At 43.5% G+C, this 17,138-nt stretch overlaps 1 protein-coding gene across 3 annotated transcripts in view; it reads left to right on the top strand.

The window, feature by feature from the left end:
• Positions 1-8,350: 8,350 nt before the first annotated feature.
• by (focal adhesion protein tensin) overlaps positions 8,351-17,138 on the top strand; it is a 279,600-nt gene continuing 270,812 nt past the window's right edge. The window contains exon 1 of one of the 3 annotated variants that reach the window (XM_075893521.1): positions 8,351-8,607. In XM_075893521.1, coding sequence (XP_075749636.1) covers positions 8,431-8,607 — 177 coding nt within the window. In that variant the 5' untranslated portion in view covers positions 8,351-8,430. The remainder of the gene's footprint in view (positions 8,608-17,138) is intronic. The other 2 variants (XM_075893528.1, XM_075893539.1) reach the window with 2 other exon arrangements.

The raw sequence follows: 17,138 nt of genomic DNA on the forward strand, positions 1-17,138 counted from the left end.
AAAAAACCTCTCCGTGGCTCAGTGGTTAACGTCTCGCACTCACGCTTCAGAGTTCGATTCCGCGCACCGGTGTCTTTTTCTGGATTGTTTTTTTTTCTCACTTTTTCATATATATAGATACATATACATATACGGTGAGTGACGCCGACGCCGGCGGCAAAACCCAGCCGAGAGTGTCCATATAATTGCTATCGCAAGAAAAAAAAAACAAAAAGCGAGGGTGGGTGGGTTGCGACGTTACTTTGGCACCCCTTACAACCGCCATGACGTCATAGATTTCGACGTCGTCTGTCGGAGAATGTGTGGCTTCTGAAAGTCGGTACAAAGAAGTTAAATTTTGTTGAGCAATGTTGTCATAACACGAAAAACATGTGTTGAAATCCGCGATAGCATGAGCAGAGCTTTACAATCAAAATCCAAAAATGAGACGTCGACCTTGATTTTTCTTCTCTATTAGAGCCTACCAATGCTACGATGGGTGAAAATTCTCCGAGTAAAATTTACCATTCTGAACCGGTTCTCTCACTTTAGTGTACCTTAGCACCTTAGTACGACACCGCTTTTTCAAGGCCATGGGTTTCTTCTTCAAAGCTTCTGCTTTGTGCACAAGGTAACACAAGACGACTGAGGAATCGGAAAGATCCTTGACTTAGTGCGTATTATGCCACTAGCATTAGCATATTACGCAGACTAGCTCCTCTCTTACACAAACACTTTCCGCTCGAACAGCCGATGAAATGCGTCTATTTTTAAATTTTTTCGTGTGTGTATATACACGCACTCATACGAATACACGAACATAGAGAAAGGGTCAATGACCTTCTTCACGTCCCCAGAAAAAAAAAAGTCTGGCTAGACTTCTGACAGTTTCACTATTCCTTAACAATACTCTCCTCGAAATCATGGCTACCAAATGAATATTATTAAAAAGGCGCTCCCTGGTCACTGCTATTCTGTGTCTCATCCTAAAACTGTTCTGAAGTTTCAGTATGCATCAACAAGCCCGTATCAACACATATTAAAAGGCGAATAATTTCTTAGCGAACTTCTACGGCTTTGAGCGTATCGACTTTGGGTTCTCCTGGCCGTTCCGTTAATGGCGGGTACTAAAACTGGTATTACGTAACATGACTGCATGACGAACGTAAATGGCAGGTCATAACACGATAACCATGACATGCATTTCATGAAAGACATGATGCCCGTTTCGTACACGTGATAAGTAACTATATATATATATATATATAAATATATATATATATATACATATATATATATATATATATATATATATATATATATATATATATATATATATATATATATATATATATATATATATATATATATATATATATATATATATATATATTATGACTATGACATGACTGAATGGCAACAATAAAAAACAGGTCCTAACGTGTAAACACGGCTCGCATGTGATAAACAGTATGGTTTACATGACGTGGTCTCGGAGTGCTGGCGCCCACTTAATTAAATAAATATATACCAAACTTGGTATGACGGAACGTTTTCGTAGACAAAGATAATTTACAGCTCGTGACGTGAAAATGACTGATTCATCATTATGTGGAGTTTAACGTCCCAAAACCACCATATGATTATGAGAGACGCCGTAGTGGAGGGCTCCGGAAATTTTGACCACCTGGGGTTCTTTAACGTCACCCAAATCTGAACCACGGGCCTACAGCATTTTCGCCTCCATCGAAAATGCAGCCGCTGCCACCGCCACCGGGATTTGGTCCCACGACCTGCGGGTCAGCAGCCGAGCACCTTAGCCACTAAACCACCGCGGCGGGGCAACGTGAAAATCGTGACATGCATGTTACGTACGACATGACTTACATGTCATGCTCACTGTGCACCGCTGCGGCCGTTTAGCTGTAGCGAAACGGCCGCAACCGCACTGTATCGAAACGGCTGCGCATTTGGTACGGCTCAGGCTATAGACACGTACCAAATGTGACATTGCGTGACGTGTCCGCAAGATGAACATAACTGACAGGTGGTAACATAAAAATCATGGCGTGCATATCATGTACAACCTGACTCACATACCGCGCTTTTATTGTGCGCTCGGGGCCGTTTCACCAGCTTGACATGTACCAAATTTAGTATTCCGTGTCTTAAAGCATACTTTATCTATGTTAGTGCGTGTATGTGTACACAAGCAAAACAAAAAAAAAAAACGGAGGGTCGGGCAAAAAAGTTTACCCCTCTTCCCCCTTCTGGCTACTTCTATGGCTGGGGTATTCAAAAAAGAAACGAGGACTGGATTCTGGACTGTGATACCGTTACGTATAATTTGAGGTATGGCTATGGGATGTTGACGCAGGGTATAAGCTCCACGAAGGAGCTGTGACGGAGCTCACATGAGCTGTGCAAGTTTTGAATGAGGGAAGATCAAAAAAAAAAACTTGAACAGAGACTAAATGCATAAAATTCATGAATGATCAAACCATATAACATTTCCGTTTGGAGTGTGACACCCGAGAGTGATTTGCAAGTGCATACTGATCGGCTTTGACAACATCTGGGTGAACTATGATATGCGTGTGGACATTTCGCTTGTGCGCATATATACGTATTTTGTGTGTGCGAGAGAGAAACAATTTTATTGGATCCAGTGGTTTGGGGACTATATAGGTCACCGCCCAGACGGCGGCCTGTTTCCTTTCGGCCTTAACGGCGTTTTCGGCTATCGCAGGATCTTTTACAGCCCAACGGGACACAGAAATCAACTCACAACCAAAATTTATATGGAAAAGGAAAGAAAGAACATATATAGAAAACATTGGGTCATCAAAACTGTTCGCATGTGCACGTGTGTTACAGCACATCGTGATTCATGTCTTTTCTAAAAGGTGGTTATGTTCTTCATGTAAAGAACAGTGATAGATGGATGACTTTAATGCACTCGTTATTGGATTTAATGAAAAATGCTTCGGCTATTTCATGCCTGCGCTGATCAACATGTGTATATTTGATAGTTTTTTTGTGCAAGTGGAGAACACACCCACATGATCTGCAATCGGCTAGCTGCACGACCCAGAGCCGCTCTTCTAAATCCGGACTAAGGGGTATGACCTCCCATTCCTTTTCATGAACTATGTTGCGGCCCTGCCGAGACACATCAGAGAAAACGCAGGGAATATGTCTGAAATTCGCCCGTTCCCCGCATAACTGGCATTTGCCATGGTATCGGTGTGGGTAATAACGGCTGTAGGTCACCGGATTCGGATAAGTGTTGGTTTGTTAAAGGTGCAAGACAACCATCCACGACTTGTTGAAACTTAAATGGGTAGGGTGACATCGAGCCCTCGCTAATCTGAAATACCTGGTTATTTCATTATAACTAACCATGCGCTCCTCTCTCTTCTCTGGCTGTGGCTGCTCGCTGGCTCGAAGAGTGAGTTCTCGAGCCTCTGTGTGAGCCACCTTGTTTTCATGGAGAGAAACGAGTCCGGACATATGTGCCTACTGGTTTTGAGAGTGGTCGAAATCTTAAACACGTCCGGCGAGATTCGCCCTCTTAAAAACTCTTGCACCTCTGTCTTTGAGTCAGCAGTTATGTGTTTGGCCGACGTTCAAGGAATCGTAAATGCGATCACTGGTTCCTCTTCAGCTTCCTGCGCAATGCGGTTGAAGTGAGTCACTGACCTTCAGCTTATCAGCTTATGAAATCTATTGACGACTGCTACAGCCTTTCTTTGCGCATGTGGACATTTCGTGGCGTCAACGAAACGGCCCTTGATCTTTGCGTACCTATAGTTCGACTCTCTTCACCCCTCCTGCACGTCTTTCCGCATCGTTCTCTGGGTGCATATTTCCGGGAATCAGTATAACATGCACCTTTTCGCGTATTTCTTGCTGCGGTATATCAAACTCGATTCTCTGTTGTGTTGCGTAGCCTATAAAGAGGCAGTCGAGTATCCTTCTGCCCGTTGGAGCCGCAGTGCTTGTATTGTGAGCTCTTCTTTTGGGAGGTTTTTAAAAAAATTAGTGCTGTTTAAAGAGGGATTCTTTTGTTGAAAGGGAGTTTTTTTTTATAATGCCGTTCGTCCATGACTCATGAGCAGAAAGGATCAACATCATGAACCGGAACGTGCACTCTTCGTTCCTATTCGTCATTTTCTTCTTCACTCCCGCAACACGTGCGCCGATTTCTCCAGCGTAAGCGAGACAAGAATACACTGGGGAATGAGGAACGAGTAGAAAGAAGGAAAGAAAGAGATAGAAAGAGATAGAAAGAGAGGAAAGAAAATTTAAATGTTTATGCCGAAAAAAAACTTCGAGAGCCGAGATTCGAGCCGACGAGCATCGTAATTACCCTTATGATTCCCGTACGCTAGCAGAGCATAGCATAGTCTTATCCAGTATAGTACAGTATAGTTACAGTGTATTAGAATGAAATTGTGTAGTACACTCTAGGATTTTATTGCAAAGGGTAGAAAAAAAGGTAAGTTGTGGTGAGGAGGAAAGATGTGGGGTTCAGGGGTGAAGGAGAGAGGGAACAGAGTAATGAACAACGTGGAAAGAATGAGAAGAAGAGAAATTGAGAGACAAAAAGAAAATGAAAATATTCATAATCAAATAAAAAGAGAGAAACAAACGAATAGTTAAAGATAAAAAGAAAGGGAGCTAGCGAGATTGAGAGAGAAAGAAAGAATGACGAAGAAATTTACGGAAAAAAAAATAAACAGATACGGGTAGAGGCAAAAGATTGGCCCCGTATCTTCATTTTTCACTGCAAATTCAGTCGAAAGAAGATAGTCTTGCGTGTGGAGGGAGTGAACAGAACGTTCATTTGATTTACTGCACGAGAAATTCAGCGAGTTGTAGTCTGGAAGCGCTGCGTTAGAAAGTCTCGATTCGTGCAGCGAAGGCGAACAAGTGCGTCGAGACACGTTGGAAACGAGCGCTATCTGGCAGTTATCTTCTAAAACGAAGAAAGTTGTCTGTGCCCACGGAGAAAGATGCGCGCCTGTCTCAGAGGCGCTAGGGTGTAGAACGCAAAGCAATTGATTGATTGATTGATTGATTGATTGATTGATTGATTGATTGATTGATTGATTGATTGAGTGACTGACTGATTTGTGGGGTTTAACGTCCCAAAACCACCATATGATTATGAGAGACGCCGTAGTAGAGGGCTCTGGGAATTCCGACCACCTGGGGTTCTTAAACGTGCACCCAAATCTTGGCACACGGGCCTATACGACATTTCCGCCTCCATCGGAAATGTAGCCGCCGCAGCCGGGATTCGACCCATGACCTGCGGGTCAGCAGCCGAGTACCTTAGCCACTAGACCACCGCGGCGGGGCTGTCCTGTCATGTGTTCTGTCGTCTTAATGACGAGTCTGTCAGTCAAGAAACTTTATTCGGGTCCTAATGAACTACAGAGTCGCAGTTGTGGGACGCGCCAATGTGCCGGAAGACGTGGTCCTCCGCCCGTTCGTGGGCCCTTTGAAAAGCCCTTAGTTGCTCATGAAGATCACCACTTTTGAGAGTTTTCGTCGCAGTCCTCTCGTTTATTAAAAGAGGTAGTTTGTAACGCTGAACATTGCCGCACAATGTGCGCTAACGAGCAATACTCTTCATGGCACTTAAGGCAGTGTGGATCGATGTCCGATCACACTGCCCTTAATGAAACAGGTCAGGTTTTGCTGACCTGTTTGATTCCACACAAGTTGTAGGGTATCTAATACGTGCCAATTCACTGCTGTATAATGATACGCGTTTTCAGCTGTATATGCACTATAGCCACGTACCTTTGGTGATGTATAATCTTGTTTCCTAAACTACTGATAATGACTTAGCCGTGTGATACGCAAAGAAGTGGCTAATATATGTGCCCTGTGTGCCATGTGTAACCATTCACTCCGACGAAGGCAGGCCCACCTGCCGAAACGTTAGTAAAACTAGTGTTTTTTCGCACGTTTGTCGACCTCTTTTTCTACCTGTAGGCCCGTGTGCTCAGATTTGGGTGCACGTTAAAGAACCCCAGGTGGTCTAAATTTCCGGAGCCCTCCACTACGGCGTCTCTCATAATCATATGGTGGTTTTGGGACGTTAAACCCCACAAATCAATCAATCAAATCAATCTCTTTTTCTACCGCATTTTCCACCGGATCCATTGAATTTCACCACACCATATATATATATATATATATATATATATATATATATATATATATATATATATATCCAGGTCGATGAGTGAGGTAGGTGTCAGCCCCCCCTCCCCCCCCTCCCACTCGTGAAAGAGTTGGTACGCCACTGATGGGTAACTACCGATAGTGAAAGACATAATCAGACATAATCATAAGGAAAGCACTTCCTGTTAATAGGCACGTAAACGCTCTTCTGCTCACTCGCAAATAGGTAAGGGAACGTCAACCTGTCCGAACTGTATCTCTTTCTCTTAAATCCTGTTCATTCAACTCGTTTTTAAATTTATTTACTCAACAACAGTCGTTTGAATGCAGCAGTTAGGCCATAAATAGCTAAGCTTGTCGACGTTTGCAGAGCACCCACGCATAATGCGGCAGTGTAGCTAAACACCCTGCGCGACCGACTCCCGGTGCACCCAAGGACTTCCACATATGGTATTGTAGTGTTACCTGTCGGCCGCTATTAGAGCTAGGCGAAACAGCGCATGGCCTTTGAGATTGCAAACGCACGTTTTTCATCTTCGAGGCTTGAAACAGTGTTGTAAGGCGCCTTATTCAAACAACGGCAGGGGTTCGGAGAGCCGAAGGCCGTCTGATCCCTCCAGGCTAGCCTGGCTGTCATATAGTTATCACGATTATTGGCGCCAAAATTAAACATCATATTGGTGCATGTGAGTATTACTGAATTCGGAAATTACGCCATAGAAAGAAAATAAAGTGGTTCACGGATGTACAACTTCAAGTGGCAAAGCATAGCGATTACAGCATTCAGGCGGCAAGTTAATGGAAGACCCAAGTCCTATGACGGAAAGAGTGATTTTTTTTTTCTTTGCTTTCGTTCATCCCAAATCACGTTGACTATAGGGTGGCTGTTTGCGCTCGTTCGTTTGGCACGATACAGGGCGAAAGCGCATAAGACGAAGACAGAGAAGTGTCCACTCTGTATCCTGATCACGTGGTAGATAGATAGATAGATAGATAGATAGATAGATAGATAGATAGATAGATAGATAGATAGATAGATAGATAGATAGATAGATAGATAGATAGATAGATAGATAGATAGATAGATAGATAGATAGATAGATAGATAGATAGATAGATAGATAGACAGACAGATAGATAGATAGATAGATAGATAGATAGATAGATAGATAGATAGATAGATAGATAGATAGATAGATAGATAGATAGATAGATAGATAGATAGATAGATAGATAGTCTTAAAATAATGATATCGGGGATTTTAGCCGGTTTTGTCCCCGGGCTTGCTACGTCTCCATTGACGCATGATGGACGTGTGTGCTATGGCTAACATCGCCGGTTAATCGGGACTTATCTTCGGTGAGAAGTCACGTTATCCGTCTCAGAATGCGAGTGTGGAAGAGTCAAAGCAAGACTGTGTCTTCAAAAGATTTTAATATTGACATGAACTTATAGGGTATCAAGTTAGGCACGCTGCAATGAGGAGTGTCGTCATTTTAAAGCTGCATGCTCTGTTATTGGAGAATTCATGCATGGTCTCCCGAGTAAACACAGTGGCTTTTTACTGCACATAATAATAATGACTTCTGCGGTATTACGTACCAATACCACGATATGTTTATAAGGGACGCCTTCGTGGCGGGGTCCGGAAATTTGGGTTATGTGGTGTTCATTAACGTTCAACTAAAGATAAGTAAACGAGCCTGTATAGCATTCGCTACCATCAAAATGCGGTTGCGATTCAAACGCGTGCCTTCAGAGTCAGCAGGGTTTTAAATTTTTTTATTATCTTTTAATCACCGTGAGCAGAGTATCGCGACCACTTATAGACCACCTCGGGCACACCCTTTACAGCAGGCAACTTATTCTTACACCATGCTGCAAACATGGCCAATGTCGTCCGTGGTTCCAATACACTGCCTTGTCTGCTCGTTGAAACCCTTCAATATCGGACGGCCTTCACGGCGTGGATGTTTTTTTCGTTTTCGCGGTTGACTGGAGCTCCGGCTCGTGTCGTTGCAGCTCGTCGCGGGTTTTAGGCACCGCCGCTGCGCGCCATGCGGCGCCCGATCGTCGCAAAACAGCGGCTCTCTCGGCGCGCGAGGTCCGCCAATTCTTTTTTTCATTATTGTGTCCCGGGCGCGCGCACCAAATAGCGTCGTTATGCCTTCACCCGCAGCTTGCCACTGCGGCAAGTACCGGCTCGGCTGACGTTGAGCGTGGCAAGCACGCTGATTGGGCCGCCGTTCATGCTGTCCGGCGACAGATTCGCGTCCTTTGTGTGCCCAGACTGCAGTGCCAAGTTTACAACGCTGTCGCACTTGCAGGCGCACTGGCTGCGCGAACACCACCGGTGTCAACAGCAGCAGACGACGCAGCTGCTCCTCGCGACTTGGGCGCCGGCGGAACAGGGCGACTACGCTCATGTGAGTGTGTTGCGCCTTAGTTCGCGCACATTTTGATGCTCTCGAATCGAACGAGAGTGTTTGTTTTCTAGTCTGGTCTTAACATTGACAGTGACGTCACGATACCAAACATCTAAGCGATGAGGCTCGCCGCGACACGCACGACTGACCTCGCGAGCCGGAAATTGCCGATATGCATTTGTCGATATGCATTTATCGCTTCAGATAGGCAATCTATACCATGCAAGAAAACTCCGTGGAATACAAAAGAAACTGAAGCTTTATATTTAGATATATATGAAAAAAAGCGTGCGTCTGACCTATTTAACGTTAATAAAAATATTTTAAGAAACACCGATCTAAATAAATTTCTTGTATGGCAGCAAATAAAGGCGAGGCAACAAGTTATCCTCTGTCTCATTTATTCATTTAGTTCTTTCTTTCTTTTATATTTTGGCTAGCAGATATTATGGTAACTGATTAGCTACACCGAAAGTCCTCATATCTATTCTATATGAATTTATTATATCAAAGCATTATCGCGCTATTCAGCTCTGATTTCCGAAGGCGACCAAATCATGTGAGTTAGGGCGCGTACTGTTGGGAGTAAACTTAGAATGCAAAGCTTATTTTATTTCATGTTACAACATTTTATTTAGTGTCTCATGATGAACTATTTGAATTTAGATTGGCATTAAGTGTTTTAAGATGGAAAACGTATCCTGCATGCTGTCATAATTCTATGCATTCAACACGAACCCCGAATGCTTCTCCTGGTGAAATGTGCTTCGTTTTGCAATTTTCTTGTTTGTTTTGCTGTTTATGGTGTCATTTTCATGCGCGCCCTAATTTACAATTTGACTTCGTCGTGTGCGATGTTGAACTATGAAGGTGACATGAATGCGTTGTCTTCACTAAAATAATTGTGTGACTTGTCCCATTCTTTTCTGAAGAGATACCTTCACCTCCGTTTCTGAGATATTGATATTTATATTCCTGCCCACGCGAAATCAAATTGAAGCTTTTAACTGTAATAATAAAAAATACGGTGAAATCCTACTCTAATGATGCATTGGTACAGTGCTAATTTGAGATTCCGAACCTAAACGACCAAACAAGCGAGGCTTTCGGGTTAGCAGAGGACGACAGTTGCTCAAAATAGGCTAGTGCGTTTTACTATACCGTAATCACATTGAAAACAAAGGCTGCCGATCAATAACACATGAGCCGATGCACTAGTGGACTTTATTGAAGAAATTAAATACGTAAGCACGGCATTTTTAACTGCTAGCTATAGCGTCTACATGTTCATTGATTGGAAAGTATTTTTGTCTCGTTAGTTAGGTAAGATAACTGTTTGTACTAAGGTATATTCTGCGTTTTTGGGCATTGTTAGTCTCTTGCGATTGAAATGCTGCAGAGCGCGAAAAAAAAAAAGTCCGCATTGTCTAGTCTTACGCTGCGCTTTAGCTTTTAAACCACAATGAGCGCATATGAACAATGCAACAAACACAGAGTGAAGCGGGAAGTCCAATACCGTGCAATGCGTGAAGGTGTTATGCTAATCTATGAATTGTGTGATCACGCAGTCGCTCGTTTCGTTCATGTAAACAAACAATCATTTTGTCCCGAAGAAATTTCACCGGTCTCATTGCTTTTTTCGCTTTTATCACCGCGAGTAATAGTCGTCTATTACAAGTTCTCGTCCCACATTACTCAGACTTGCGACAGTCTTCCATTAAAGTGCCTGTCATTTTTCCTTGGCCAGCGGTCCTCTTTAGATCTTTTTTGGCGAGGCTCCAAAACCTTCCTTCCCGTACCGTGTTCCCATTCCGGTGGAAGCTGCTTCTTTTCGTCCCTCTATAGTTCAACCGAACTTTTTATATCGCTTATAGATATCTCTGGTGCTGCCGTATAAAACCGTGCATCTTATATGAAAGCTGTAGCAGTCGTCAACTGGGCAAAGTGTAATGTTCTTGGGGCTCTGGGTGGCGGAATTGAGTAATAAGCATGCTTCATGATCAAAAGCACGAGTAGGTTGTTGATCATCATGAGAAAAAAAAATGAGCGAACACTTTGCAAGGGCGGATAGAAGAAACAAGAGGCACGGGCGCTGTGCTTTGTTTTTTTTCTGCCCATCTTCGTAAAGTGTTAGCTGGTTTTGCCTTATGAAAAGTATGGGAGATTCCGGATTGCAATCGACCTCTATTAAAGTGTATCTAAATCCAAGCTCAATAGGGGTTTGGATCATCGTCGTAATCATTTTGTAGTTACATTTCATTAAGTTACTTATTTATCAATTTATTTATTTATTTATCAATTTAGTTATTTATTTTGCATTTCGTGCACATCGAGGCATGGTCTCCGTGGCCGAAAACAGAACTTCCGGGATAAAGCTTAGCTGCGTTACCCCTTAGCCGATAAGATATACCACAGTGGGTTCACAGAATCCAATTCATTGATATAACCAAATATATATATTTAGAGTGAAGGGACGTCCTTAGAAGAATCCTTCATGTACGTATCGTATTTCAAGACGTATTACAGAGCAAAATCTTTGATATTGGCCGTTCCCGTGGTCTGCTCTAGAATGTACACGTGTTTTGTTTTACAAATCACCGAGTTCCCGTTCACTGAAACTTGGCATCACCTTGCAAAGCACTGGCGCTGTGCTGCAGTCGATTATAGACTATCGTACATGATTTGCCGTTGTAGTCAACCAAAACGGGCTAAAATGATTTGCGTTCATACATTGCGCTGAATGGCTGCAGCCCATAAAGTTTTACTACGTAATAGTGAAATAATAAAGCATGTTCTTTAGTCGCACGTGGCTTAATTTTTTTTTCGGTGCGTGCGCGGACATTATCTAGAGAGGAGGTTGTGAAGCGTGGTGTCAACAGAAAAGAATCTTTGGCCGCGGTGGAGCAGTGGTTACGGTGTTCCGCTGCCGATCCGAAGGTTGCAGATTCGACCTCGGCCACGGTGGTCACATTTCGATCGAAGAGAAATGCTAAAGACTCACGTACTGCTTGAAAAACACCGGATGGTTGAAATTTCCGGAACCGTTCTTTACGGCGTCTCTCATATATCGTGGTTTTGGGACGGGAAACTCCATGTAATATTATTCAGCAGAAAAGAATCCTCGCGATACACGGGCTGAAGAAAGTAATTGCTCTCAACCATTTTCCACCCCACTTTCGGTTCCTGATGCTCCAAGCGAAAAATTCTCGCGTGGAAATTTCGCTTGCGGTGAAACCACACGATTGTCGAGTCAATATTGCGAATGCGACCATAGCGAGAGCATGTTTGCAAGCTGTCAGGTAATGAGCAAATTGATGTCTGTGGCCTCCGCGCCTTTGTGACGTCACATTTCGCCCAAATCAAAAATACCACCACGAAACGAGCACGTCCGCTCATCGTCTCCCGATGCAGCATGGACGTACGCAGCACCTTTCTCTATGTTGACGAATTTACTGCTTGCTGCGTGCTTGTGAATAAAAGCTGGACAGATACAACATGCCATTGAACAACTGTAAGATAATGACGATAAAAAAACGCGGAAAATTGGGACAAGTAGAAGCAGGCGACGCAGAGGACTTTTTTTTTTTTGCATATGACCACAGTGTCTGCGCTAGTTTGTTAACTTTTTTTAATTCCCTGTTGGTTGTGTCAGCCCCGGTTATAAACTGTTCTATACCACGATGTATACGAGCATAAGCGATGCAATATGGAGGCTGAAATGTTGTAGGCCCGTGTGGTCAGATTTGGGTGCACTTTAAAGAAACCCAGGTGGTCTAAATTTCCGGAGCCCTCCACTATACGGCGTCTCTCATAATCATGTAGTGGTTTTGGGACGTTAAACCCCACATATAAATCAATCAAGCGATGCACTAAGCGATTCCGCTAACTTGCATTGTTCGCGGTTTTTCATCATTGTTGTTCTCTTTGTATTTGCCTGAGCCATTTATTTTAAGCAGCGTATAGCGTTTAGACGGTTCCGACGCGCCCACCGATTTTCTCCGCGCAAGGACGCGTGACCGAGGCTTTCGTTCTTGCGATTCACGTACGCGGTACGTGACCTGCGATCTCGCTTCAAGGTTCGAACCCCGATACGGTGCGGGTTTTATAAAGATCGAAGGTTGAGGAGTGGCCGTCGTCGCGACGAGGATGTGCCGCGTGCTTTGCCTCGAGCTTTCGCTTTCCAATTCACAAATGTTACCACGTTCGTCACCCTATATATAAGCAGCTTGAAGTAGACTATAGATCGTCAGCTACTCAAAGCCGAACTCTTGTAACCTTTAGCTTTAGTGCACCAGTTGCCACAAAAGCAAAACGCAGCTTATACCTGAACAACGTCTGACCGTTGTTCAGGCATTTATTCAATCAAATTAGTGAGATAAGTTACGTAGGTGACTTAACCAGTGTGACTATGGTACGATGCTAGCAGGTTGACGATTATCATTGATTCCAAGGGGAAGTAGGTACGAGTAAGGTTGACGTCAGATGGGAGATTAGTAGGGTATTCATTGAAATTTGGCGACAAAAAAAAATCTATAGAGAACCATCTAAAGAAAAAAAAACAAAGCCTCAGAACATATATAATTCGAATGTAGGAATCATATGCGACACTTGACTGGTGTTTTCAGGGGGGAAAAGGCACGTTCCAGAATATTCTAATGAAAGAACACATAATTTGGCCCGTACTGCAGATAGTACGACAGTAATTGACCGAAATTGCAGTGCTGTATACCTAAACTGATACTGAAGTAAGTAAAAGGTAAATGCAAGGCCTCTTACGCTTTCGCTTATGACGCCTCGAAGACAAAAGCAACCCATTGTCGGTATGCATTTTTATATCACACCAAGGAAAAAAAAATAGAAGGAAGAGAATGGCAGGGAGGTTAACCAGCCTATAGGCAGCCGGTTTGCTACCCTGCGCCTGGGAGGGGGAAAGGGGAGATGAAAGATAGAGAGAAGGAATGTCACATAAAGGAATACCCAGCTCGATCACAGAATTAAACGTGCGAATGGTCGTGGGACTTTTTTATGCGGCACGCTGAACTTTCGCTTCAAATAACTTTCGCGTAATGCGTATACACGACTTTCACCTTAATTAACTCTTAGAATACTGGTGTATAACTCCGAAAAGTAAGCCTCTATATTTTCGCAGAAAAAAATACGAAAGCTTTTTATTAGCAAGGAAAATATTGCTACATTATCAGCTTCTTGTTGGCATTGGGGTGCCAGCAACGTTATCGATTGAGTTGGTGGCGTTTTTGACGAATTTGACTTGTTTGCAAGAAAATCAAATGCTGCATACTTGTGAAGTTACAATGATTCCGTTCAGTTTCCCTTCGCGGCTATATTCGCCGTTGTTCTACAAGCAGCTCTTTTCTGCATAGTTGTTTTACACTTTCGATCCGCTATTGGGCAAATCTAACATTTAAGGAGTGATATAATTGGAGGAACGATATTTCTGATCTCTTTTCCTACCACTAAGCAGAGTGTTGATCTGCTAACATGTCAACGCAACGTACAGAGCTGGTTTTAAACTATCCATACACAATTCCAGCGTTGGACAGACATCACCTCACTTCGTCCTCGTGTAGGCAACTAACTGAAGAGCTTCAACGTTAAGTGTACTACCTGAATCTGCGTGAGTTGAAAATGTTGATAAGTGCCTTTTGTGACTGCGCTCCTACTGCCGCTTATTGGATATATTCATATGTGAATATGTATATAAACGGTGCCTTCTAGGGCTGCGCGAATACAGCAGTATTGTATAACAAATACGGCAGTGCATATATGTGGATAGCTGAAAGTGATGAATGAGTTTCACGAGCGGATTTGGGGTGTTGAGGCTTTTTGGTAAATGCATGGGTTCAAGTAAAAACTGTAGTTATTAACATAGTGTCACAAAACACTAGGCAGAGGCGCATAAACCCAGATTGCAACTTGCGTACTGGGGAATTTGCGCCTTAGAAAATTCAGGCATCAAGTGCTTCCTTCGGTTAAGACATGGAAGGGACATATGCGATGTGTGACATGATCACTAGAAGGTAGGATACGACGACGCTTGTGTGCGTGCGTGTACACACACACACACTCACACACACACACACACTCACACACACACACTCACACACACACACTCACTCACACACACACACATACACACGCACCATTTGGGTGGAACCAAGGTTGCGGGGATCAGCTGACAGCTGCTTTCCTGAAAGTCGCGGGTTCGACACCGGTTAAAGAGGTCGCGTTTTGTTGGAAGTGAAATGCGAGAAGTCCGGGTACTCTGCGATGTCAGACCACGTTAAAGAACACGATATGATCGAAATTTCCGAAGCCTCCTCTATATGGCGTGCCTCATAATTATCTTGAGGATTTGGAACGTAAGCCCCTAAGTATCATTATTGTCATAACATCGACGCGTTTGCTGATCTCAGCTTATTCGAGACTCCTTCCGTTTATCGAGCTAGAACGTGTTCGCTTTAATTGGGACAGGCGTTTCCAGCAAACGCACACGCTCTGTTACCTGATCATCGGCACAGGCACCTCCTCATAAGCTCTCTCTGCCCTTTAGCTCGAGCCGCGCTGACAGTGATCGAGCAGCTAAGTGCATTCGCGTACGCGGCTCTCTTTGTGTCTTTTTTTGTTTTGCATACTTTATTTCTTCCAGCCCCACACATCCACAAGTTCTTCAACTGGGTCAGTGTATATTTTTTCTCATTATTTTAACAACTTCGCGGGGCTGCACGGCGCCTGTTCTGCGCGCACTTGTCTTTGGTTTCAGGGGCGTGTGCTCCTCGCTTCTTCAAATATGTTTGCCTTTATTTATTTTTCAGCTTGTACTTTGTTACGCTCCCTAAACGTGGTGTCCTTGGTCGGACTGGAACGGTTGTTCGTATTGTTTATATATCTATAAAATACTGCTGACATGGAATCCAAGCAGCGTAAGCATTACGATAGAATATTGAGCATAATTGTCCTATTACATTGTGTATGAAGAGGAAAAATTAATATTGTCATCAGAGCAAACTTGATCGTTGTGAAATGATCACAGCAGGGATTCATATTGCACGCTAGTATTTTGAGAAAAAGAGGAAGTTATTGTAAGCAATCGTAAGTAATGTGTAAGTTTTGTTTTCTATGTAAACGCTGCCCACCATATATATCGTATAGGCTTCGTCATGCAGATTAGTGTCTTATAAAATATTTGAAGACTACAATATGAATGTAGTGGTTCTTTATACGATATTCAAACTACATCGATACTTGTTTATTGGGTATTCTATTGATACTTCAATATTCCAAGTTGGCCGGTATTCATTCGTACTTGTTGCATATAAAAGGACGACAATACATGATAGTGTCTATATAGATAAAAGGAAAACACGGAGATGAGGGCTGTTCTAAGAGGTCCTGCTGCACGAGATCTGAGGTTTTTAGGCAGAGCTACGAGTTTTATCAGTAAACCTGCTGGGTCGCATAGGCGAGCGCAGGGCCCCCTATCAAGGGAGGGGGGGCATCACCACAGTGCACCCCCTCACCTACTTAGTCATTGTGAAGTCAAAGTTTTGTGCCTTCCCCTCTTCATAGGTGAATAGAGAGATCCCCCTCTCCTTCCCCCCTACTTTTGTCCACCTTCTGCGCACGCTATATATATGCTGGGTAGATAACTTCCGAGTGACTTCCAGTTGTACAATAAAGATGGTTTAAAATACGAGCGCGATACGTAGACAGGGCCAGGAAAGACACGGATAAGCGCTTGCTACCAAGTGAAAGTTCAATCGGAAAGCTGTTTGATCGGAAGCGAATCAACTTTCAGTTAGAAGTAAGCGCTTGTCCGCGTTTTTCGTGTCCCTGACCATCAGGAATCACCAACTCAACCAAACGACCATTTCGACATGTGCAATATTGACTCGCATTTAGGAAGCCTGTGTACGATTTGTAAATTTACCAGTTTTGCCATGCTCTTTAAAATGTCAAGAATGAACGGTATCGTCTCGGAGCTCCCGGGTGCCCAGTATATTAAGTCGTTGCTCCTACATTATGCAGTAGAACCACGGTCTCTGCTACTGACCCGCAGGCCGTGGGATTGAATCCCGGCTGCGACGTATGTATTTTTGACGCAGGTGAGTAATGCTGTAGTTGTGTGTGCTTATATTTGGGCTCACTTTAAAACCCCAGGTGATCGAACCAGACTACTCCACCACAGCGTCTCTCATAATCATATGAAAGTGACGGGACTTTAAACTTCACATATCTATCAATCAATTGTTTGTATACGCGTGAAATTCGTGTTTATTTTAATTTATTTTGCTGTAGTTGTTCATACGTCGCACGCATACCCTTGTAATAACCTTTGATGACTTTATATTACACGAAATTGAGGGGTGAGCCCAATTCAGCTCTCCACGTCTCCACAGGTAGCGTTCTTCCATGCGTGGCGCAGTACTAGTACAGAGCAACTCCGACGCCTGGAGGCCGCGGTGGTGCTGTTATGGAAGCGCTTGGCACACCCGCGGCTAACGAGGCTCCTC

The sequence above is a fragment of the Rhipicephalus microplus genome, chromosome 1 (genome assembly GCF_043290135.1).
Source record: "Rhipicephalus microplus isolate Deutch F79 chromosome 1, USDA_Rmic, whole genome shotgun sequence".
Lineage (NCBI taxonomy): Eukaryota > Metazoa > Arthropoda > Arachnida > Ixodida > Ixodidae > Rhipicephalus > Rhipicephalus microplus.